We start from the raw sequence: 23860 nt of genomic DNA on the forward strand, positions 1-23860 counted from the left end.
GGTGTCACCTCACGGGGACTCATCCGTGTCCCCACTGTCACCACGAGTGCCACCAGTGCTTGTCCTCGCTGTCACCGGGACGTGTCCCTGTCCCTGTCGGTGTCACCACGGGGTCCTTGTGGCTGCCACTCCATGGGGACGCGTCCTTGTCCCCGCTGTCCTTGCTGGTGTCACCCAGGTGACATCTTCCTCGTCCTCGGTGTCACCACAGACAGGACCCTCCGTGTCCGTGTCCTTGTCCCCGCTGTCACATCAGGTGCCACCCGCCGTGTCCGTGTCCTCGCTGGCGTCACCTCAGGAGCCGGGGGGGCCCCTCCGTGCCCTCAATGTCACCGCGGGGCCACCAGAGCGTCCCCAGGGGCCGTGGGGGTGTCCCCAGGGTGTCCCCAGGGGCCATGGGGGTGTCCCTGGGGGTGTCCCCACCGTCCCCTCTCTCCCAGGGCTGTCCCCTCTGTCCCCAGTGGATGTCTGGGAGTGTCCCCAGGGCTGTCCCCTCTGTCGCGGGGATGTCCCCAGGGTGTCCCCTCGGTGTCCCTCTGTCCCGGGGTGTCCCAGGGGTGTCCCCAGGGTATGTGGGACTGTCCCCACGGGGTGTCCCCTCTGTCCCCGGGCTGTCCCCTCTGTCCCCTCGGTGTCCCCAGGGTATCTGAGGGTGTCCCCGGGGTGTCCCCTCTGTCCCCCCCCTGTCCCGGTCATACCTCGGACTCGAGGCTGGAGAAGTGGGCGGAGCCTCTCCGGGCCCCCAGCGGCTCCGCCCCCCCCGCGCGCCCCCCCCCCGCAGCCGTGGTGGTGGGGGGGGGGTGGGGGAGGGGACGGGGCCGCGCGGGGGGGGCCGTGGGGGGGGGGGGCGATGGGGGTGGGGGTGGTGATGGGGGGAGGGTCCCCAGATCCCCCCCCCCGCCCCTCCCCCTCCCCCCCACGGCCCCGCCCAGGCCCCGCCCCCCCCCCCACGCGCTCAGGTCCTCGAGGCTGCGCGAGGCCGGGGGGGGGCGGCGCGCGCAGGGGGGGCCGTGCCGGCGGTGGGGCGGGGGGGGGGAGGGGCGCCCCCCAAAACCCCCCCCCCCAGGGCCCCCCCCCGCCCCAACACCCCCCGGAGTGGTGGGGGGGGGGGTCCCCACGGCTGCCCCTCCCCCCCCCAGTCCCGGAGCCGCTCGGCCGAGCAGCTGCGGCAGCGCGGGGGGAGGGGCGCGTAAAGCGGGGGGGGATGGGCGGGATGGGGGGGAGGGGACCCCAAAAACTCCAGGCTGCCCCACCCCCCCCCGTGCCCGTAACCCCCCCCCCAGGGACCCCCCCCCCCCCAACTTCTCGGCCGACCAGCAGCGCCCCGGGGGGGGGAGGGGGTGGTGGGGGAGGGGCCGCTCTCGGGCCCCGCCCCCCCGCACGGTGCAGAAATAGGGGGGGAGGGGCGGCGGGGGGGGGTGGGAGCACCAGCACGGGGGGGGGTGGTGGGGGAGGGGCGGGGGGCTCTGGGGGGGCGCGGGGGGAGGGGCTGCGGACGAGGGTGGGGGAGGGGCGGCCTCGCACCCCTCCGAGTCCGAGTCGGAGACGTCGGGGTACAGCGCGGGGGGAGGGGGCGGGGCCAGGTGCGCCGGATGCCCCGCCCCCCTGCACAGGTGAGGGTGGGGGCGGGGCCTCAGCAGGGGCTGAGCCTCGGGGTCCCCTCCCCCTCCCCCGCCGTGGCGGGGGGGGGCCGCGGCGCGGGGCGGGGGGCGCGGGGGGGCTGCGCTCGTCCTCGTAGCTCAGGCGCGCGTACGCGAACGGGGGGTCGGGGTCGTCGCGGGGCCCCCCCCCCCGCAATGCCCGGAGCCCCCAGGGGCCCGTAGTGGCCGCGGGGGGGGGCGCGGCGGGGCCAGGGGGGGGTGAAGGGGTCGGGGGGGGGTGGCGGGGGGGTAGCGGGGCGGGGGGGGAGGGGAGCGGGACCCCCCCCGGCCCAGCCCCTGCGGCTCGATGGGGCCGTAGAAGCGGTGGAAGGAGTCGGGGGCGCCCCCCCGGCGCGAGGAGGGGGCGGGCAGGGGGCGCCGGCGCTCGGGGGGGGGGGCGGCGGTCGCGGGGGGGGGTGGGCGTGGGCAGGGAGGGGGGCGTGGGGGGAGGGGCGCGGAGGGCGTGGGGAGGGGGTGTGGGGGGATCCTCGGCGCTGCAGCAGCTGTACATGCCCTGGGGGGGGGGGGGGGACAAACAGAGGGGACAATGGGGACATTGGGGGGGCGGCGGGTGGCCGCATCCTGTGCCCGTGTCCCCCCAGTGTCCCCGATGCATCCCCGATGTCCCCGTGTCCCCCCCATCCCTCTGATGTCCCCACATCCCTCCGTGTCTCCCCAGTGTCCCCCCATACCAGCCGTGTCCCTCGATGTCACCGTGTCCACTCCGTGTCCCCACATGGCCCCCAGTGTCCCCCCAATGTCCCCAATCCCTCCAATGTCCCCATCCCCCAATGTGCCAACGTCCCCCCAATGTCCCCAAGCCCCCAATGTCCCCCCACACCAGCCATGTCCCCCCCTGTCCCTATGTCCCCCCTCTGTGCCCCTCCATGTCCCCCAATGTCCCCATGTCCTTCCAATGTCCCCATGTCCTTCCAATGTCCCCACGTCCCTGATGTCCCCGCACCCCCTTTGTCCCCAGTGTCCCCAGTGTCCCCCCAATCCTCCTGATGTCCCCATGCCCCCCAATGTCCCCACATCCCCCCATCCCCTCAATGCCCCAACGTCCCCAGTGCTCCAATGCCCCCCCAATGTCCTCGATGTCCCCACACTGCCCCCCACGTCCCCCCCGTGTCCCCACATCCCCAATGGCCCCCAGTGTCCCCAATGTCCCCGATGTCCTCGATGTCCCCAAGTCCTCATCCCCTCAGTGTCCCCAACATCCCCAATTCCCCCCAGTGTCCCCAATGCCCACAATCCCCCCGATGTCCCCAATGTCCCAAACACCCCCAATGTCCCCACATCCCCTCATATCCCCGATCCCCTCAATGTCCCCAATGCTCCTCCAGTCCTCCCAATGTCTCCAATGTCCCCAGTGTCCCCAACGTTCCTGATGTCCCCAAGTCCTCAATCCCCCCTGTGTCCCCATGTCCCCCCAATGTTCCCAATGTCCCCAGCATCCCCAGTGTCTCCAGTGTCCCCGATGTCCCCAGTGTCCCCGATGTCCCCGTACCCTGCTGATGGCCAGCGGGCAGCGCAGCCGCCCAGGTGTGCCCAGGTGCCTGAGCTTCCAGTGACCCCAATGTCCCCAATGTCGCCAATGTCCCCAATCCCCCCAATGTCCCAACATCCCCCCAGTGACCCCCCAATCCCCACAATGTCCCAAATATCCCCAATGTTCCCGATGTCCCTGATGTCACCAATGTCCCCCAGTGTCCCCATTGCCCCTCATATCCCCAATGTCCCTCCTGTCCCTGATCCCTCAATGTCCCAAATCCCCCCAGTGTCCCCCACATCTCCCCAATCCCCCCAATGTCCCGATGTCCCCCATATCTCCAATGTCTCCAATGTCCCCCCAATGTCCCCAATCCCTCCAATGTCCCAATCCCCCAAACCCCTCAATGCCCCCAATGTCCCCAATGTCCCCAGTGTCCCCAATGTCCCCAACATCCCCAGTGTCCCCAATGTCCCCAACATCCCCAATGTCCCCAGTGTCCCCAATGTCCCCAATGTCCCCAATGTCCCCAGTGTCCCTGATCCCCCCCGTGCCCCCAACATCCCCAACATCCCCAACGTCCCCAGTGTCCCCGCTGTCCCCGTACCCTGCTGATGGCCAGCAGGCAGCGCAGCCGCCCGGGCGTGCCCAGGTGCCTCAGCTTCCAGTGCACCAGGTGCTCCCAGGCGAACACGAGCAGGCTCAGCCCCATGGCCACCAGCAGCATGTAGAACACGCCGGCCATGTTGTCGATGTCCAGCTTGCTGCTCATCACCTCCAGCTTCTCCTGGTGGCAGATCCCCGACAGCCAGAGCCGCTCCAGCATCTCGATCTCGTCTGCGGTGGGGCGGGCACGGGGGTCAGGGGGGGTTTGGAGGTCATTTTGGGGGGTTTGGGGGAGTTTCAGGGGGTTTGGAGGCATCTCAGAGGGGTTTGGGGGTATCTCGAGGGGGTTTGGAGGAACTCTTTGGGTCTTGGAGGGGTTCTTGGAGGTCCTGAAGATTCTCTTTTGGGGTTTGGGGGCATCTCAGGGGGCTTTGGAGGCATCTCAGGGGGATTTGAGGGCATCTCAGGGGGGTTTGGAAGCATCTCAGAGGGGTTTGGCGGAACTCTTTGGGTCTTGGAGGGGTTGTTGGAGGCCCTGGAGGTTCTCCTTTGGGGTTTGGGGGCATCTCAGAGGGGTTTGGGATAACCTCAGGGGGTTTTGGGGTCATCTGAGGGGCTTTGAAGGTCATCTTGGTGGGATTAGTAGGTGGCTTTGGGGGCTGGGGGTCATCTCAGGGGGTTTGGGGGCATTTCAGGAGGGTTTTGGAGGAACCCTTTGGGTCTCAGAGGGGTTCCCAGAGCTCCTAGAGAAATTCCTTGGAGAGTTGGAGGCATCTCAGGGAGGTTTGAGGGTATCTTGGATGGTTTGACGGTCATCTTGGTAGGTTGAGGGGTCATTTTAAGGTGTTAGAAGCTCCAAAACCCCTCCAGGACCTCCCAAGGACCCCCAAAACTCTCTGAGACCCCCCCAAATCCCCCCAGACCCACTGACCCCGAGGAGCTGGAGCAGGGCCCGGTCCATGGGGCACTTCCAGCGGGATCCCAGGACACCCTGAACCTCCCAAAGACCCCCCCAAACCCCTCTAGGACATCCAAACTCTATCAGGACCCCCCTAAAGACCCCCTAAACACCCCAGAGCCCCCCAGACCCACTGACCCCGAGGAGCTGGAGCAGGGCCCGGTCCATGGGGCACTTCCAGCGGGATCCCCGCTGCAGGGCGATGCCGTAGGGACCCCAAAACCCCCCAAAAAACCCTTAAACCCCCCAAATCTCCCCAAATCCCCCCAAAGGCCCCCAGACCCACCGTCGCCCAGGAGCTGGAGCAGGGCCAGGTCCACGGGCCGTTTCCAGCGCGATCCCCGCTGCAGGGCGATGCCGTAGCCCGTGGAGGCGAACACCTTGCCCGAGCCGATGGTGACGAGCTTGCAGCCCTCCTCCTTGCGGGCCATGTAGTTCAGCACGGCCGCGTCGTAGATGAAGGCGTCCAGCTTGCTGCGGGACACGCCCACCCCGCCTAAGCCACGCCCACTGCTCGGAGACCCCGCCCGGAGCACCTAAGCCCCGCCCACCGTATCACTTGTGCACTTAACTCCGCCCTAAGCCCCGCCCACAGCCTCACTTGTGCACTTAACTCTGCCCCATGCCCCTCCCACAGACTACAGGCCACGCCCATGCACACCAGGCTCCGCCCACTGCATATAAACCCCGCCCACAGCCTCATTTGTGCACTAAGCCCCGCCCACAGTTTCACCTATGGTGTTGACAAAACCTCTAAGCTCCGCCCACATTGTATAGGTCATGCCCATGTGGCTCCACCCATATCCATAAAGCCCCGCCCACATAGTGTAGGCCACGCCCACAGAGACCAGGCTCCGCCCACAGCACCTAAACCCCGCCCACAGCCTCATCTGTGCGCTAAGCTCCGCCCACAGTGTCGCCTATGGTGACATCAATCCTCACAAACCCCGCCCATCACCTAAAGGCCACGCCCGTTTCGTGTAAACCACGCCCACCCCACAACTGTAAGCTAAGCCCCTCCCACAGACTGACATCACACCTGTACTCAAGCCACGCCCACAAAACCACACCCATTGCATAAATTATACAAAAGCCTGGCCCACTTATGATCAGGCTCCGCCCCCTGCCATAAAGCCCCGCCCCACCCTCCTTTAGCCCCTCCCCTTCCTCACAGGCCCCTCCTCTATTTAGATCTGTCAATCATATGCCACGCCCATCCAAATCACGCCCATCCGTAACAAACTCCCCCTCCCAGACCCCACCCCAATTCTCGCTTTTTTATTTCCTATTCCCAATTGCTCCCTCCTGTACCCCATTTCCCCCCAGTTTTCTCTCATTTTTCCCCATTTCCCCCCAAACCCCATTTTCCTCCATTTTCCCCCCATTTCCCCCTTTTAATTCCCCTTGTACACCATTTCGCCATTCTGCCCCATTTTCCTCCCCATTTCCCCCCATTTCTCCCCATTTCCCCCCATCCTTTCCCCATCCCCCCGTTTTTCCCAATTTCCTCGTTTTTTACTCCCATTTTATTCCCCATTTTCCCCCTGTTATTGCCCACATTTTCCCCTGTTATTTCCCCCCATTTTATTCCCCATTTTCCCCCCATTTCCCCCCATTTTACCCATTCCTCTCCCTTACACAATTTCCCCATTTTCCCCCCATTTCCCCCATTATTCCCCCCATACATAATTTTCCCCCATTTTCCCCCCATTTTATTCCCCATTTTCCCCCATTTTCCCCCCATTTTATTCCCCATTTTCCCCCTGTTATTGCCCACATTTTCCCCTGTTATTTCCTCCCATTTTATTATCCATTTTCCCCGTTATTTCCCCCATTTCCCGCCCATTTTATTCCCCATTTTCCGCCCATTATTTCCCCATTTCCCCCCATTTTATTCCCAATGTTCCCCCCATTTTCCCCCCATTTCCCCCATTATTCCCCCCATACCTAATTTTCCCCCATTTTCCCCCATTTTCCCCATTTCCCCCCGTTTTATTCCCCATTTTTCCCCATTTGCCCCCCATTCTCCACCATTTTCCCCATTTTCCCCCATTCCCCCCCATTTCCCCCATTTTCCCCCATACCCCATTTTCCCCCATTTTCCCCCATTATTTTCCCCCTGCACCAAATTTCCCCCATTCCCCCCCCCATTTCTCCCCAATTTTCCCCATTTCCCCCCCATTTCCTCCATTTCCCCCCTTTTTCCCATTTCCCCCCATTTTCCCCATTTTATTCTACATTATCCCCCATTTCCCCCCATTTTCCCAATTTTCCCCCATTTCTCCTCCATTTTCCTCCAATTTTCCCCCATGATTTCCCCTCCATACCCCATTTTCCCCCCCATTTTCCCCCGTTTCCCCCCGTTTTTCCCGATTTCCCGGTTTTTTACCCCGTTTTGAGGTGCTGCAGCGCGTCCTCCACGCCGCGCTGGTTGTAGCGCACCATGTAGCTGTGCATGGCCGGGTAATTGCTGCGGATGTTCTTCTCCGTGGAGCCGTTGGGCACCGTGCCGAACTTGAGAGGGGGGTACTGCTCCTGGGGCCGTTGGAACTGCCCCCAAAACCACCAAAATCGCATCAGGAACCCCAAAAATCGCATTGGAAACCCCAAAATCACATCAGGAACCCCAAAAATCACAGCAGAAACCCCAAAACCACCCAGAAACACCACCATGAACTTCAGAGGGGGGTACTGCTCCTGGGGCCGCTGGAACTGCCCCAAAAACACCAAAAATCATCTCAGGAACCCCAAAAAGCACATTGGAAACCCCCAAAAATCCATGGGAACGGGCAAAAAAACCACCTCGGCCAAGAGGGACCCAAAAACATCCACCAAAGACCCAACAGTGACACCAAACACCCAAAAACACCACCATGGACTTGAGAGGGGGCTACTGCTCCTGGGGCCGCTGGAACTGCCCCAAAACCACCAAAAATCGCATTGGAAACTCCAAAATCTCATCAGGAACCCCAAAAATCACAGCAGAAACCCCAAAACCACCCCAAAACACCACCAAGAACTTCAGAGGGGAGTACTGCTCCTGGGGCCGCTGGAACTGCCCCAAAAAACCCAAAAATTGCATCAGGAACCCCAAAAAAATGCATCAGGAACCCCCAAAATTGCATTGGAACCCCAAAACTCCATGGGAATGTGCTAAAATACACCTGGGACAAAAGGGACCCAAGAATATCCATCAAAGACCCAAAACCACCACCATGAACTTCAGAGGGGAGTGCTGCTCCTGGGGGCACTGGAACTGCGCCCAAAACACCAAAAATTGCATCAGGAACCCCAAAAATCACATTGGAAACCCCAAAATTGCATTGAAAACTCCAAAATCACAGCAGAAACCTCAAAAATCCATGGCAATGGGTAAAAAACCAATAGGGACCCAAAAACACCACCATGAACTTCAGAGGGGGGTGCTGCTCCTGGGGCCGCCGGAACTGCCCCAAAACCACCAAAAATCGCACCAGGAACCTCAAAAATTGCATTGGAAACCCCAAAAATTGCATCAGGAACCCCAAAAATTACAATGGAAACCCCAAAAATTACATTGGAAACACCAAAAATTACATTGGAAGCACCAAAATCACATCAGGAACCCCAAAAATCACAGCAGAAACCCCAAAACCACCCAGAAACACCACCAAGAACTTCAGAGGGGGGTGCTGCTCCTGGGGCCGCTGGAACTGCCCCAAAACCACCAAAAATCGCACCAGGAACCCCAAAAATCGCATCAGGGACCCCAAAAATCACATCAGGGACCCCAAAACTTAACGGGAATGTGCTAAAATACACCTGGGCCACCAAATACCCAAAAGTGACACCCAAAATTGACCCTCCTGGTGTCCCCCTGCTGTCCCCGTTGTCCCCGGGTGTCACCTTGCGGTCGCTGAGGCCGGACACGGTGTCCACGTACTCCTCCTGGATCATGAAGGCCGCCAGGTTGGCCGTGTAGCTGGCGAGGAAGATGACGGCGAAGAAGGCCCAGACCAGCACCATGATCTTGCTGGTGGTGCCCTTGGGGTTCTCCACCGGCACCGAGTTGTTGAACACCAGCGCCCACAGCAGCCAGATGGACTTGCCGATGGTGAAGGTGGAGCCACCGGCGCCTGGGGACATGGGGACAGGGTCACCTGGGGTCACACAGGGACGCCCAGGGGCAAGGGACACCATGGGGACACACAAAGACACCCAGGGACAGGTGACACCAAGAGCAGCCAGATGGACACACTGATGGTGAAGGTGGAGCCACCGGCGCCTGGGGACATGGGGACAGGGGACAGTGTCACACAGTGTCACCCGGGGACACTGAGGGGTCACTTGGGGACACTGGGGGTCACTCAGGGACAGGGGACACCAGGAGGGCCACAAGGGGACACAGAAAGACACGAGGGGACACGAGGGGACCAGGAGATGCCACCAACGCCCAGTGCAGCCGATGGGTTTGTCACTGGTGAACCTGGAGCTCCCCAGCCCTGGGGGACACCTGGGGACACTGAGGGTCACGTGGGGACACCGAGGGTGACACAGGGACACGGGGACATGGGGACACTCACGCTGGCCGCTGGCCAGGCTCCGGTTGTAGCCCACGGGGCTGAAGTACTCGAAGATGAAGACGGTGACGGCCACCACGGTGAGACACATGACGAACATCATCACCCACACGGCCGGGCTGTAGGGCTCTGCGGGGACACGGGGACATTGGGGACACTGGGGGGATTGGGGACACTGGGGACATGAGGGGACATTGGGGACATTGGGGACACTGGGGGGATTGGGGACACTGGGGACATGAGGGGACATTGGGGACACACAGTGAGATACATGACGAACATCATCACCCACATGGCCGGGTTGTAGGGCTCTGCGGGGACATGGGGACATTTGGGGACACTGGGGACACGGGGGGCATTGGGGACATTGGGGGATCCCAGTTGGGATTTTGGGGTTCCCAGCTGGGATTTGAGAGATCCCAGTTGCGTTTCTGGGGTCCCAGTTGGGTTCTGATGGATCCCAGTTCAGATTTGGGGATCCCAGTTGGGTTTTGATGATCCCAATTGGGGTTTTTGGGGTCCCTTTGGGGTTATGAGGTCCCAGTCAGGATTTGGGGATTTTGGGGTACCCAGGAAGGCGGAGGGGGACACGGTGCCGTTGCTCCTGGACACCATCACGCTGATGCCAGTTGGGGTTTTTGGGGTCCCTTTGGGGTTTTTGGGGACCCCAGTCAGGATTTGGGGTTTTTGGGGTTCCTTTGGGGATTTTGGGGTACCCAGGAAGGCGGAGGGGGACATGGTGCCGTTGCTCCTGGACACCATCACGCTGATGCCGGTTGGGATTGGGGGATCCCAGTTGGGTTTTGATGACTCCAATTGGGGTTTTTGGGGTCCCCAGTCAGGATTTGGGGGTTCCTTTGGGGTTTTTGGGGTACCCAGGAAGGCGGAGGGGGACACGGTGCCGTTGCTCCTGGACACCATCACGCTGATGCCGGTCTCCACGAAGGGCACGGAGAAGTCGATGATCTCGGAGCGCTCCTCGTTGATGGTCAAGGAGCCGATGGCCATGTCGGCGCGCCGGTAAAACACCTGGGCGGGGCGGGGCGGGGCCAGGGGGCGTGACCAGAGGGGGTGTGACCAGAGGGGGCGTGGTCAGGGGACATTTTTTGGGTCCCTCCATGCCCCCCTTGGTTGCCCTCCCTGGGGGTCTCTCCCATCTCCAATAACCACGAGGTGTCCATGGTGGGTTTGGAGTATTTTTGGGGTTCAGAGGGGATTTTTGGGGTACATTGAGATGTTTTTGGGGTGTGGGGATGTATTTTTTGGGTCCCACCTCCCCCCTATTCCCCTCTTGGTTGCCCTCTCTGGGGGTCTCTCCCCAGCCCCAGCAACCGCGAGGTGTCCATGGTGGGTTTGGAGTAATTTTGGGGTACGCGGAGGTGGTTTTGGGGTACAGGGAGGTGTTTTGGGGTCCCACCTCCCTCCTTGACCCTCCCTGGGGGTCTCTCCCCACCCGCTTTGCCACAGGGTGTCCATGGTGGGTTTGGGGTATTTTTGGGGTACAAACGGGTATTTTTGGGGTACTGGGGGGTATTTTTGGGGCACACCCAGGTGTTTTTGAGGTCCCACCTCGCCCACCATGCCGTTCCAGACGCCGTCGATCTTCTTGCCGTGCTTGCCGTTGGTGACCAGGTAGAGGTCGTAGGTGAAGCCCAGGGCGCGCGCCAGGCGCTTCAGGATGTCGATGCAGAAACCCTTGCAGCACTTCTTCTCGAAGGGCGGGGGGCTGCGGGGACCCCAAAAATGGTGGGGACACCCCCGGGGTCTTGGGGACACCCCCAGGGTTTTGGGGACACCCTCAGGGTCCTGGGGACACCACCAGGGTGGTGGGGACACCCCCAAGGTGATGGGGACACCCCCAGGATCTAGAGGACACCCCCAGGGTTTTGGGGACACCCTCAGGGTCTTGGGGACACCCCCAAGGTGATGGGGACACCCCCAGACTGCTGGGGACACCCTCAGGGTTTTGGGGACACCTCCAGGGCAGTAGGAACAAGCGCAGGGTGTTGGGGACACCCCCAAAGTGGTGGGGACACCCTCAGGGTCTTGGGGACACCCCCAGCTGTCCCCCAGGTATCCCCACCTGGCAGTGCCACCCCCACCTGGCCCACGTGTCCCCCACCTGTCTCACATGTCTCCTACCTGTCCCAGGTGTCCCTCCCCTGTCCTAGGTGCCCCCCGGTGTCCCCCAGGTGTCCCAGGGGTCCCCCACCTGGGTAGTGCCACCCCCAACTGTCCCAGGTGTCCCTCAGGTGTCCCCCAGCTGCCCCAGGTGTCCCCACCTGGCAGTGCCACCCCCAGCTGTCCCAGGTGTCCCCCAGGTGTCCCCCACCTTCTGGTGCCACCCCCACCTGTCCCCCAGGTGTCCCTGCAGTGTCCCCACCTGGCAGTGCCACCCCCAGGTGTCCCCAAGTGTCTCCACCTGGCGGTGCCATCCCCACCTGTCCCAGGTACCCCCCAGCTGTCCCAACTGTCCCCCAGGTGTCCCCACCTGTCCAAGGTGCCCCCCAGCTGTCCCCCAGCTGTCCCGCGGTGTTCCCACGTGGCAGTGCCACCCCCACCAGTCCCAGGTGTCCCCGGGTGTCCCCCAGGTGTCCCAGGTGCCCCCAGCCGTCCCCCAGGTGTCCCCAGGTGTCCCCACTGGGGCAGTGCCACCCCCAGGTGTCGCCAGGTGTCCCCCAGGTGTCCCAGGTACCCCCAGGTGCCCCCAGGTGTCCCCGGTGTCCCCACCTGGCGGTGCGGTTGAGCTGGCGCCGGCAGGGCACGGAGTCGCGGATGCAGGTGCCGGTGGCGGGGTCGATGTTCTCCACGATGACAAAGGGACGCTCCTCCAGCGTGGCCACCGTCAGGTGCCGCCCGTCCTCCACGGGCTGCAGGAAGCGCCCGTAGCGCGACCACACCGGGTACTTGAGCCGCAGCACCTGCTGCTCCCAGCTGCCCACCTGGGGGGACACGTGGGGACACGTCGTTGTGTCACCATGGACAGTGCCACCACAGCGGGTACTTGAGCCGCAGCACCTGCTGCTCCCAGCTGCCCACCTGGGGGGACACGTGGGGACATGTGGGGACACATGGGGGCACCCAGAGAGACAGGCCAAGGTGTCACCGTGATGGGATGTCACCATGGCAAGGTGTCACTGCTACGGACAATGACAGGATCTCCTCAGTGGGCAACAGGCAGAGGAAATGTCACCGTGCCAGGGTGTCACCTTGGGGACAATGATGCCATCAACGTGGCAGGGAAATGGTGGGGACCAGGCCAAGGTGTCACCACGATGGGACATTCCTGCTGGGGACAATGACAGGATCATTGGTGGGAACCCAGCCAAGGTGTCACCATGAAGGGACATTCCTGCTGGGGACAATGACAGGGTCATTGGTGGGAACCCAGCCAAGGTGTCACCATGACGGGTCAGGAGGCTGAGCCGCGTCCCCAGCGTGTCACTGCCCAGGTGTCACCGCCACCCCCAGGTGCCACCACGTTGTTGTGACAACACAGTGTGACAGTGGCATGAGGGGCGGGACGGTGAAGAGCAGATGGCAGCAAGCCCTGGGGACACTGTGGTGGCATTGTCACCGAGCCCAGAACTCCAACACTGAGCAGATGGGTGCCCTGGGGACATCCCTGTCCCCGTGGTGACATTCCTGTCTCCATGGTGACACCCCTGTCCCTGTGGGTGACACCCCTGTCCCCAAAGTGACACTCACCACCAAGCCCTGGGGATGCTGTGGTGGCATTGTCACCGTGGCCAGAACTCCAACACTGAGCAGACGGGCGCCCTGGTGACATCCCTGTCCCCATGGTGACACCATTGTCCCCGTGGGTGACACCCCTGTCCCCAAGGTGACACTCACCACCTCCCAGGTGCGCTCCTTGTTGAGGGAGATGACCACCAGCGAGGGGTTCACCAGGTAGCCGTCCTCGTTGAAGGAGAAGTCCTTCTGTCCCCACGTGATGTTCATGAAGTACCTGCCCAACGTGACCCCAAAGGTGGCTAGGGTCACCTGGATGTCCCCAACGTGACCCCAAAGGTGGCTAGGGTCACCTGGATGTCCCCAACATGACCCTGAGTGTGTCTGGGGTCACCTGAATGTCCCCAACATGACCCCAAGAGTGTCCAGGGTCACCTGAATGTCCCCAAATGGATCTAGAGCCACCCAACTGTCCCCAACCCAACCAAACCCCAGTCACAACCATGTCTAGGGTGACTCAACTGTCCCCAACCTAATTCCAACATGTCTAGAGCCACCTGAATGTCCCCAACCCAACTGTCCCCAACCCAACTGTCCCCAACCCAACTGTCCCCAACCTAATGCCAACCATGTCTAGAACCATCTGAATGTCCCCAACCACGTCTAGAACTACCTAAATGTCCTCAAACCAACTGTCCCCAACCCAACTGTCCCCAACCTAATGCCAACCATGTCTAGAACCATCTGAATGTCTCCAACCCAACTGTCCCCAACCACGTCTAGAACTACCTAAATGTCCTCAAACCAACTGTCCCCAACCCAACTGTCCCCAATCTAACCCCAACGATGTCTAAAGCCACCTGAAGGTCCCCAACCCACCTGCCACCCCCCAGCAGTGCCACTCTGCCCACCTGTGCAGGTTGTCGTTGATCTGGGTGACGTTGGGCGCGCGGCAGTCGTCGTTGAACTGTCCCCAAGCTAACCCCAACCATGTCTAGAGCCACCTGAGTGTCCCCAACACCCCCAAAGCCCACCTGCCACCCCCCAGCAGTGCCACCCTGCCCACCTGTGCAGGTTGTCGTTGATCTGGGTGACGTTGGGCGCGCGGCAGTCGTTGTTGAACTCGGGGATGAAGCCGTAGTCGCGCAGCAGCGCCTCGGCGCCCTTGGCCACGATGGCCACGCCGTTGCGCACGCGGTGCTGCAGGTCGTCGCGCCAGCCGGCCGACAGCACGGCGAACAGCCCGGCGGGCACGTGCTCGGGCAGCTGCTCGCTGCCGCCCAGGTTGGTGCCCACCACGAACCAGATGTAGCCGGGCCCGGTGAGGCCGGCGTCGCGCGCGGCGCGGAACACGGCCTCGGCCTCGTCGCGCGAGCAGTAGAGCAGCCGGATCTGCGCCGACACCTCGCGCAGCTGCCGGCGCGTCCGCGCGCCCTCGGGGTCGTCGGTGAGGTTCAGGGTGACCACGCCGCGGTGCTCCCAGCCGATGAAGCTGCTGTCCGTCAGCACCTCCACGTAGTCCACGAAGTCCTCGTAGCCCGGCAGCAGCGTGGTGACCACGGCGAAGGCCGTCCAGTCGTACTCCTCCAGCACCTCGAAGATCACCTGGAGCTGCTGCTCCGTGGAGGAGCCCAGCTGCAGGAAGGTGGAGCCCTTCTCCTGTGGGTGGCAGGGGTGGGGGACATTCACAGTGGGGACAGTTGGGTCACCACACCAGGGTTGGGGACAATTGGGTTGGGGACAGTCACATTGGGGACAGTTGGGTCACACCAGGGTTAGGGACAGTTGGGTTGGGGACAGTCACATTGGGGACAGTTGGGTCACACCAGGGTTAGGGACAGTTGAGGGTTGAGGATGGTCAGGTGGGGTTGGAACATGGTTGGGGACAGCTAGGTGGATCTACAGGGATGTTTGGGTGACACTGGACATGGTTGGGGCTTGGGGACAGTTGGGTTGGTGACAGTCACGTTGGGGACGGTTGGGTCACACCATGGTTAGGGACAGTTGGGTTGGGGAAAGTCATGTTGGGGACAGTTAGGTCACACCAGGGTTGGGGACAGTTGGGTTGAGGATGGTGGGGTGGGGCTGGAACGTGGTTGGGGACAGCTGGGTGGATCTACAGGGATGTTTGGGTGACACTGGACACGGTTGGGGCTTGGGGACAGTTGGGTTGGGGACATTCAGATGGCCCTAGACACAGCTGGGGACATTTGGGTGCCCCTAGACAGGGCTGGGGTTGGAGACAGTTGGGTTGAGGACACCTGATTGGTTGCAGCTCCATCTGGGGACATTCAGGTGTCCCTAAACCCACTTGGGGTCACCTCGGGTGTCCCTAAACTCGCTCGGGGTCACTTTGGGTGCTCGGGGTCACCTCGGGTGTCCCTAAACCCACTCGGGGTCACCTCAGGTGTCCCTAAACCCACACGGGGTCACTTTGGGTGTCCCTAAACCCCCTTGGGGTCACCTCGGGTGTCCCTAAACCCACACGGGGTCACTTTGGGTGCTCGGGGTCACCTCGGGTGTCCCCAAACCCGCTCGGGGTCCCCTTGGGGGCGTCACCTTGGGCGTGAGCACGATGGCGGAGCCGCCGTTGACGCCGATGATGGGCACGGAGGTCTGGGCCGAGATGAAGTCCAGGATCTGCGCCACGGCCTCGGAGCGCGTGTCGTCCTCGAAGACGACGCCGTGGATGCGCAGCGAGCTCAGCACGTCGCACAGCCGCACGATCAGGCTGCGCGGGTTGGTGTCATTCAGCACCACCCCCACGGGGTTCACGTCCAGGGAGAAGTTCCGGAAGGTTCCGGGTGCCAGGCGGGGCCCGGCGGGGCCGTAGGAGGCGCCGCTGAGGATTACGGCCACGTTGAGCGTCCGGCGCGGCGCCGCTGGCGGCTCCAGGAAGGGGCTGGCGCAGGCCAGGGCCAGGGCGAGCAGCATCCTGCCGGCGGGGACGGCGGGCACCACCGGGGGGCTCATGGTGCCACCGCGCCCTGTGGGGACACCAGTGACCAGCAGTGACCAGCAGTGACCAGCAGTGACCACCATGGCCCACCAGGGACCAGCAGTGACCAGCAGTGACCAGCAGTGACCACCATGGCCCACCAGGGACCAGCAGTGACCAGCAGTGACCAGCAGTACCCGCCAGTGACCACCAGTAACCACCAGTAAGCAGCAGTGACCACCAGTGACCACCAGCGTCCACCGGTGACCACCAGTAACCACCAGTGCCCACCAGTGCCCACCAGTGCCCAGCAGGGCCAGGGCGAGCAGTATCCTGCTGGCGGGGACAGCGGGCACCACCGGGGTCTCATGGTGCCACCGCACCCTGTGGGGACACCGTGGGGACACCAGTGACCACCAGTAAGCAGCAGTGACCAGCAGTGACCAGCAGTGACCAGTAGTGACCACCAGTGACCAACAGTGCCCACCAGTGACCACCAGTAACCAGCAGTAACCAGCAGTGACCACCAGTGCCCACCAGTAACTACCATTGACCACCATTAACCACCTGTGACCAGCAGTACCCACCAGTATCCACCAGTGCCCACCAGTGCCCACCAGTGCCCACCAGTAACCCACCAGTAATGCCAGTAACAGCCCAGCACAAACCCCTGTCACTGTCCCCAAAGCAGTGGGGAGAAACTTGTGTCACTGTCCCCACAGCGGTGGGGTGACAAACCTCTGCCAGCAAGTGACAAACCCCTGTCACCGTCCCCAAAGCAGCAGGGGACAAACCCCTGTCACTGTCCCCAAAACAACAGGGACAAACCCCTGTCACCGTCCCCAAAACAGCAGGGGACAAACCCCTGTCACTGTCATGAGAACAACGGGGACAAACCTGTGCCGGCGGGTGACAAAACCCTGTCACCATCCCCAAATCAATGGGGACAAACTGGTGCCAGCAGGTGACAAACCCCTGTCACTGTCCCCAAAAGAGTGGGGACAAATCTGTGTCACTGTCCCCAAAACAACAGAGACAAACCGCTGTCACCATCCCCAAAACAACGGGGACAAACCAGTGCCAGCGGGTGACAAAACCCTGTCACCATTCATATAGCAGGGGACAAACCTGTGCCAGCAGGGACAAACCCCTGTCACCATCCCCAAAACAATGGGTGACAAACTCCTGTCACTGTCCCCAAACCAGCAGGGACAAACCCCGTCACTGTCCCCAGAACAGGGGGGACAAACCCCTGTCACTGTCCCCAAACCAGCAGGAACAAACCACTGCCAGCGGGTGACAAACCTGTGTCATTGTCCCCAAAACAATGGGGACAAACCTGTGCCAACAGGTGACAAACCCCTGTCACTGTCCCCATAACAGCGGTGACAAACCAGTGCCAGCGGGTGACAAAACCCTGTCACAATCGTATAACAGGGGACAAACCGGTGCCAGCGGGGACAAACCCCTGTCACTGTCCCCATAACAGCAGGGACAAACCAGTGCCAGCAGGGGACAAACCCGTGTCACTGTCCCCAAAACAACGGTGACAAACCCCTGTCATTGTCCCAATAACAGCAGGGGACAAACCTGTGCCAGCATGTGACAAAACCCTGTCACTGTCCCCACAACAGGGGGGACAAACCTGTGCCAGCAGGGGACAAACCCCTGTCACTGTCCCCAAAACAACGGTGACAAACCCCTGTCACTGTCCCCAAAACAGCAGGAACAAACCCGTGCCAATGTCCCCAAAACAGCAGGTGACAAACCCCTGTCACTGTCCCTGTAACGACAGTGACAAACCCCTGTCACCATCCCCAACTCAGCAGGAACAAACCAGTGCCAGCAGGGGACAAAACTCTGTCACCATCCCTGTAACAGCAGGTGACAAACCCCTGTCACCGTCCCCAAACCAGCAGGACAAACCGCTGTCACCATCCTCAAAACAACGGGTGACAAACCCCTGCCACTGTCCCCATAACAACGGTGACAAACCCCTGTCACTGTCCCCAAACCAGCGAGGACAAACTGTCCCCGTGCCGGAGGGGGACACAACCCCCTGTGTCATTGTCCCCACATTCCCCGTGTCATTGTCCCCACACCCCTGTGTCATTGTCCCCACAGCCCCCGTGTCATTGTCCCCACGCCGGCAGCAGACAAAGCTGTGTCACCGTCCCCGTGACAACGGGGTGACAATGCAATGTCCTCACCCCCCTCCGTGTCCCCACCCTGTATCCCCAGCCCCGGTGCCACCCGTGTCCCCTCCGTGTCCCCCCCAGGTGACACCGGCTGTCCCCTTCCTGTTCCCTCGGTGTCCCCACCCCCGGTGCCACCCCTGTGTCCCCTCCGTGTCCCCACACCCCGTGTCCCCTCGGTGTCCCCACCCCCGGTGTCCCCTCTGTGTCCCCTCCGTGTCCCCTCCGGGTCCTACCTGGCCCAAGCTCCTCCCGGGGGGGCTCTGCCTCATCTCGGCCGGGGGTGACAACACGGAGGGGACACTGAGGGGGTTGGGGACAATGAGGGGGGTTGGGGACACTGGGGGGGTTTGGGGACACTGAGGGGGGGTTGGGGACACACACACACACAGGGGGGGTTGGGTTGGTGGCAGCACCTGGGGGAGGAGGGGACAGTGAGGGGGGGAGGTCCTTCGCCCCAAAAGCCCCAAAAGTCCCCAAAATGTCGGATCCCCCCCAGGTCTCCACTCCCATCCCAGTTTACCCAGGTGGTTCATGCTGGGCTCCCCAGTCCATTTCCAGTTCACCCAGTTGGATCCCAGTAATCCCAGTGTCACTCTGGCACCCCCCAGTTGGATCCCAGTTCCTCCCAGTCCCCCAAACTGGTCCCCAGTGCCCTCCCAGTTAAACTCCAGCATCTCCCAGTTCCTCCCATTGCACAGCCCCGAGCTGGGTCCCAGCTCCTCCCAGTCCCTCCCAGTATCCCCCATTCCACCCCAAATCCCTCCCAGTCCCTCCCAGTATCCCCCATTCCACCCCAAATCCCTCCCAGTCCCTCCCAGTATCCCCCATTCCACCCCAAATCCCTCCCAGTCCCTCCCAGTATCCCCCATTCCACCCCAAATCTCTCCCAGTCCCCCCAAATCCCATTCCAGTCCCTCCCAGTCCCTCCCAGTTGGCCCCCAGTTCCTTCCATTCCTCACTCAGCCCTCCCCAGTCGCCCCATTCCCCCCATCCCAACCCTCCCAGTCCCTCCCAGTCCCCCCCAGTCCCCCAAACCGGGTCCTGTCCCTCTCTCCATCCCCTCCCAGTCTCCCCAGTCCCCCAAACTGGTTCCCAGTCCCCCCAGTGTCCTCCCAGTCCCCCAAACTGGATCCTGGCCCCCTCTCCATCCCCTCCCAGTCCCCCCAGTCCCTCCCAGTCCCCCAAACTGGTTCCCAGTCCCCCAAACTGGATCCTGGCTCCCTCTCCATCCCCTCCCAGTCCCCGCAACCCCATCCCAGTTCCTCCAGTCCCTCCCAGTCCCCCAAACTGGATCCTGGCCCCCTCTCCATCCCCTCCCAGTTCCCCCAGTCCCTCTCAGCCCCCCAAACTGGGTCCCAGCTCCTTCTCCATCCCCTCCCAGCCCCCCCCAATCCCATCCCAGTTCCTCCCAGTCCCCCAAACTGGTTCCCAGTTCCCTCTCCATCCCCCCCCAGTCCCACCCCACTCCCCTGCGACGAGACCCCGGCACCTCCAATCCCCCCCCCAAACCCTCCCAGTCCCCCCCAGTTTGACCCCAACCCCCCCCAACTGGTCACCACCTCCCCCCCCCACACTCCCTCCAGTGCCCCCCACTCCCTGCAGTGCCCCCCAGTCCCTCCCAGTGCCCCCCAGTCTCTCCCAGTGCCTCCCAGTCCATCCCAGTGCCCCTCAATCCCTCCCAGTGCCCCCCAGTCCATCCCAGTCCCCCCCAGTGCCCCTCAATCCCTCCCAGTGCCCCCCAGTGCCTCCCAGTTTATCCCAGTCCCTCCCAGTCCCCCCTCAGTGCCCCCCAGCCCCTCCCAGTGCTTCCCAGTGCCCCCCAGTCCCCTCTCAGTGCCCCCCAGTCCCTCCCAGTTTGTCCCAGTCCCTCCCAGTCCGGCCCCGCCGCTCTCTCCCCCCCCCCGCCCTGCAGCACCCGCTGCCGCTCGCAGAATACTAATAGGGCAGGCGGGCGGTGCGGCGGGGCCGCCTGTCTGTCCGTCCGTCTGTCCGTCCGTCCGTCTGTCCGTCCCCGCGTCCTGCTGTCCCCGTGTCCGTCCCCCCCCGGGGGTATCGGGGTGTCCCAGCCCGCGGGGAAAGGGAAGAGGGGGGATTTGGGGGTGATTTTGGGGTGAGTTTTTGGGGTGGGTTTTTGGGGTGGTTTTTGGGGTGGTTTTGGGGTTTTAGGGGTGTCGGGAAGGGTTTGGGGGTGTTTGGGGGTGTTGGAGTGTTGAGGGGCTCCAAGAGGATTGGGGTTTGGGGGTGTCAGGGAGATGCTGGAGTGGTTTTTGGGGTGGTTTTTGGGGTTTTAGGGATGTCAGGAATGGTTGGGGGTGTCGGGGGGTTTGAGGGTGTTGAGGGGCTCCAAGGGGATTGGGGTTGTTTGGGGGTGTCAGGGAGGTGTCGGGGTGTTGTTGTTTGGGTGTTGCTGGGGCTGTGTAGATTTTGGGGGATTTTCCGGCATTTGGGGGTGTCAGGGTGTTGCTGGGGTGTTGTTTTTGGGGTGTTTGTTGAGGGGCTCTGTGGATTGTTGGGGGATTCTCTGGCGTTTGGGGGTGCCAGGGAGCTCTCGATCATTGGGGTCTATGGGGGGGGGATATCAGGGAGGGTTTTGGGTGTTGGAAGATTCTGGGGGGGCGTCTCAGGGGGTGTCGGGGTCCTAAAGGATATTGGGGTGCCAGGGGATGTCCCCAGTGGGTGTTGGGGGTCCCAGGGGGTCCGGAGGGGGGTGCTGGAGGGTCCTGAGAGGGTCTCAGGGTATCGGGGGGGGGGGGGTCTGTGAGGTGTTGGGGGGTCCCGGGGGGGTGTCAGAGAGCTGGGGGGGGTCCAGGGGGTGTTGTTGAGGCTCTGTCAGGTTGGTGGGGGGTGCTGGATGGGGGGCGAGGGTCCCGGGGGGGGTCCCGGGGGGATTCTCACGGTGTCAGAGCAGTGAGGGGGGGTCCTGGGGGGATTGTGAGGAGCTCCCGGGGGGGCTATGGGGGTCTCCGGGGAGAGCGGGTGGTCGCGGGGGGGGTCTCAGGAGGGGTCCCCAGGGGGGTCTGTCGGGTGTGGGGGGGTCCCGGGGAGGGGTGGTCCATGGGGAGGGGTCTATGGGGAGGGGTCTCCGGCCGGCGCTCACCTCTCACACTCCCCGCCGCATCCCCGCCGCTGCGGCCGCCGGTCACTGGGACACACCGGCCCGGCCCCGCCCCCTGCGGTACCGGCTCCGCCCCTCCCGGTACTGGCCACACCCCCTGCGGTACCGGCTCCGCCCCTCCCGGTACCGACCCCGCCCCTCCCGGTACTGGCCACACCCCCTGCGGTACCGGCCCCGCCCCTCTCGGTATCGACCACGCCCCCTCCTGACATTGACCACGCCCCTCGCGGTACCGACCACGCCCCCTCCCGGTACCGCTCGGGGGGGGCGGCAGGACGGGCCGATCCCCCCCCCCGCATTTCCCGGGGGTGATTTATTTGGGTTCAGAGCCTGTCACCATATCGCGACAGAGACCAGCAGCCCCCCCTTCACCTCCATGCACCCCCCAACCCGCTCAATGCCTCTGAAAGGCCCCCAGAGAGCCCAATCCCCCCCCAGTTATCCCAAAGTCCCCTCACGTTTACCTCAAAATCTCTCAGCACCCCCAAATTTCCCCCCAGAGCCCCATCCCAGTTATCCCAGTTACTCTTTGGGGACACCCGCAGCCCCCTCTGGAGACTCTGGGGGTGTTATGGGGCAGTTATTGGGGGTGTGGGGCAGATTTTGGGGGTTGTGGGGCAGGAGGAGAGACTGAGGGGCAGCTTTATGGTGGCCACGGAGACACTTGAGGGGATGGGGACATGGACAGCTGGGGGAACAGGGACAGGCGGCTGCCTCAGGCCAGGTGGCAGCTGGGGACAGGCACAGGTAAGCCAGGGACAGTTGGTGGCCCAGGTACAGGCGCTGGGACAGGGCCAAGTGGTGGCTTGGGGACAGGCAGGAGGAGGACAGGACCAGGTGGCAGCTTGGGGACAGGGCCAGGCCACGCGTGGCTGCCCCCGCGGCCATGCGCTAATGAATCGCGTTAATCACCTGTCCAGCAGCTGCTTCCAGTCCTGGGCCACGCTTGGGTGACTGCGACAGCAGCAGGGAGGGAAAAGGGACACGGTGGGGACAGCAGTCCTGCCACGGTGGGATAAGGGGAGGTGCGTGAGGGAAATGGGGGCCCGCCGCCATGATGGCGCCTTCAGCGTGAGGGGACGGGAATGAGGGAAGCCCCTCACGACCAAACCGCAGAACCAGGGGCTCACCCACCACTGGAGTGCCTCATACTGAGGTCCATAGGGGTCCTCAAGGAGATGTGGGGGGTCCTGAGGGAGGTTTGGCGGGTTCTGAGGGAGGTTTGGGGGGTTTTGAGGGGTCTCTCCCTCCTCCACCCCCCGCTCCCCTCAGCGCTTTTCCCGCCCTTTTCCTTTCCGCACGGCCGCTAGGGGGCGGTCGCCTCACGGCGCGAGCCGGCTTCTGATTGGCCGCGCCCGCAGCGAGGCTCCGCCCCCTGCCTCGCGCGGCTTTGCAGTGAAGGGCGTGGCCTACGGAGAGGGGGCGTGGCCATGGGCGCCCTATAGGGACCCTATAGAGACCCATAGAGACCTATAGCGCCCTATAGCAGGCCCCAGCAACTCACAGCACCCTCTGTGGCACCCTGCAGTGCTCTGCTGAGCTATAGGGACCCCTAACACCTCACAGTGACCTATAGCGCCCTATAGAGACCCTCACAGCCCCTTTGAGGACCCATAACAATCCCCATGACACCCTATAGACACCCCTTAGACTCCATATGATCCTATAGAGACCCCTATAGACGCCCCTATAGACGGCCCTATAGAGCCCCCTATAGACCCCACCCCTATAGCCCCCATATGATCCTATAGAAACCCTATAGACCCCCTATAGCAACCCCTATAGAGAGCCCTATAGACTCCATAGGATCCTATAGAGACCCCTACAGGCCCCTCTATAAACCCCTCTATAGACACGCCATATAAACCCCATATGATCCTATAGACACCCCTATAGAGACTCCTATAGACCTCATATAATCCTATAGACACCCTATAGACCCCTCATAGAGACCCCTATAGACCCTCCTATAGAGGCCCCTATAGACCCCACCCCTATAGACCCCATATGATCCTATAGACCCCCTATATACCTCCTATGGTGACCCCTATAGAGACCCCTACAGACAGCCCTATAGACCCCATACGACCCTATAGAGCCCCCAGTGAGACCCCCCTACAGACCCCCCCATAGAGATTCCTATAGGCCCCCCATGGATGCCCCTATAGATCCCCTATAGATCCCATATAGACCCCATATAATCCTACAGAGACCCCACAGATCCCCCTTTAGACCCCCCCCATAGACCCCCCTATAGATCCCTATAACCCCCCTACAGACCCCCTACAGACCCCCCTATAGACCCCCCTATAGATCCCTATAACCCCCCTATAGACCCCCTACAGACCCCCTATAGACCCCCCTATAGACCCCCCTATAGACCCCCCTATAGACCCCCTACAGACCCCCCTACAGACCCCCCACAGACCCCCCCAACAGCCCAATCCCCTCAGGGGCAGTGGCTCCGCCCCCACATTACCCACAATGCCCTGCGGGGCAATCCCTGACCCCCCCCGATGATGACGTCATTAGCCACACTGATGATGTCACCGGTCATGTTGACATGATGGTGGTGATGTCATTGGCCACGCCCATCCTGTCACGGAATGATGTAATCTGGCATGATGCCATTGGCCATGCCCACCTTGCTGGTGACCTTAT

The 23860-nt window shown here is 62.5% G+C and overlaps 1 protein-coding gene across 1 annotated transcript; it reads right to left on the reverse strand.

The window, feature by feature from the left end:
• Positions 1–692: 692 nt before the first annotated feature.
• On the reverse strand, positions 693–22087 carry LOC131570366 (glutamate receptor ionotropic, NMDA 2D-like). The gene is given in 18 exon segments (XM_058822717.1): positions 693–969; positions 1525–1660; positions 1695–1785; positions 1851–1983; positions 1985–2154; positions 3740–3969; positions 4983–5170; positions 7086–7246; positions 8582–8811; positions 9259–9384; positions 10131–10284; positions 10825–10981; positions 11986–12197; positions 13111–13225; positions 14015–14607; positions 15508–15935; positions 16188–16270; positions 21978–22087. Coding segments are annotated over 18 exon segments (3594 nt in total).
• Positions 22088–23860: the final 1773 nt, after the last annotated feature.

The sequence above is a fragment of the Ammospiza caudacuta genome, chromosome 34 (genome assembly GCF_027887145.1).
Source record: "Ammospiza caudacuta isolate bAmmCau1 chromosome 34, bAmmCau1.pri, whole genome shotgun sequence".
Taxonomy (NCBI): Eukaryota; Metazoa; Chordata; class Aves; order Passeriformes; family Passerellidae; genus Ammospiza; species Ammospiza caudacuta.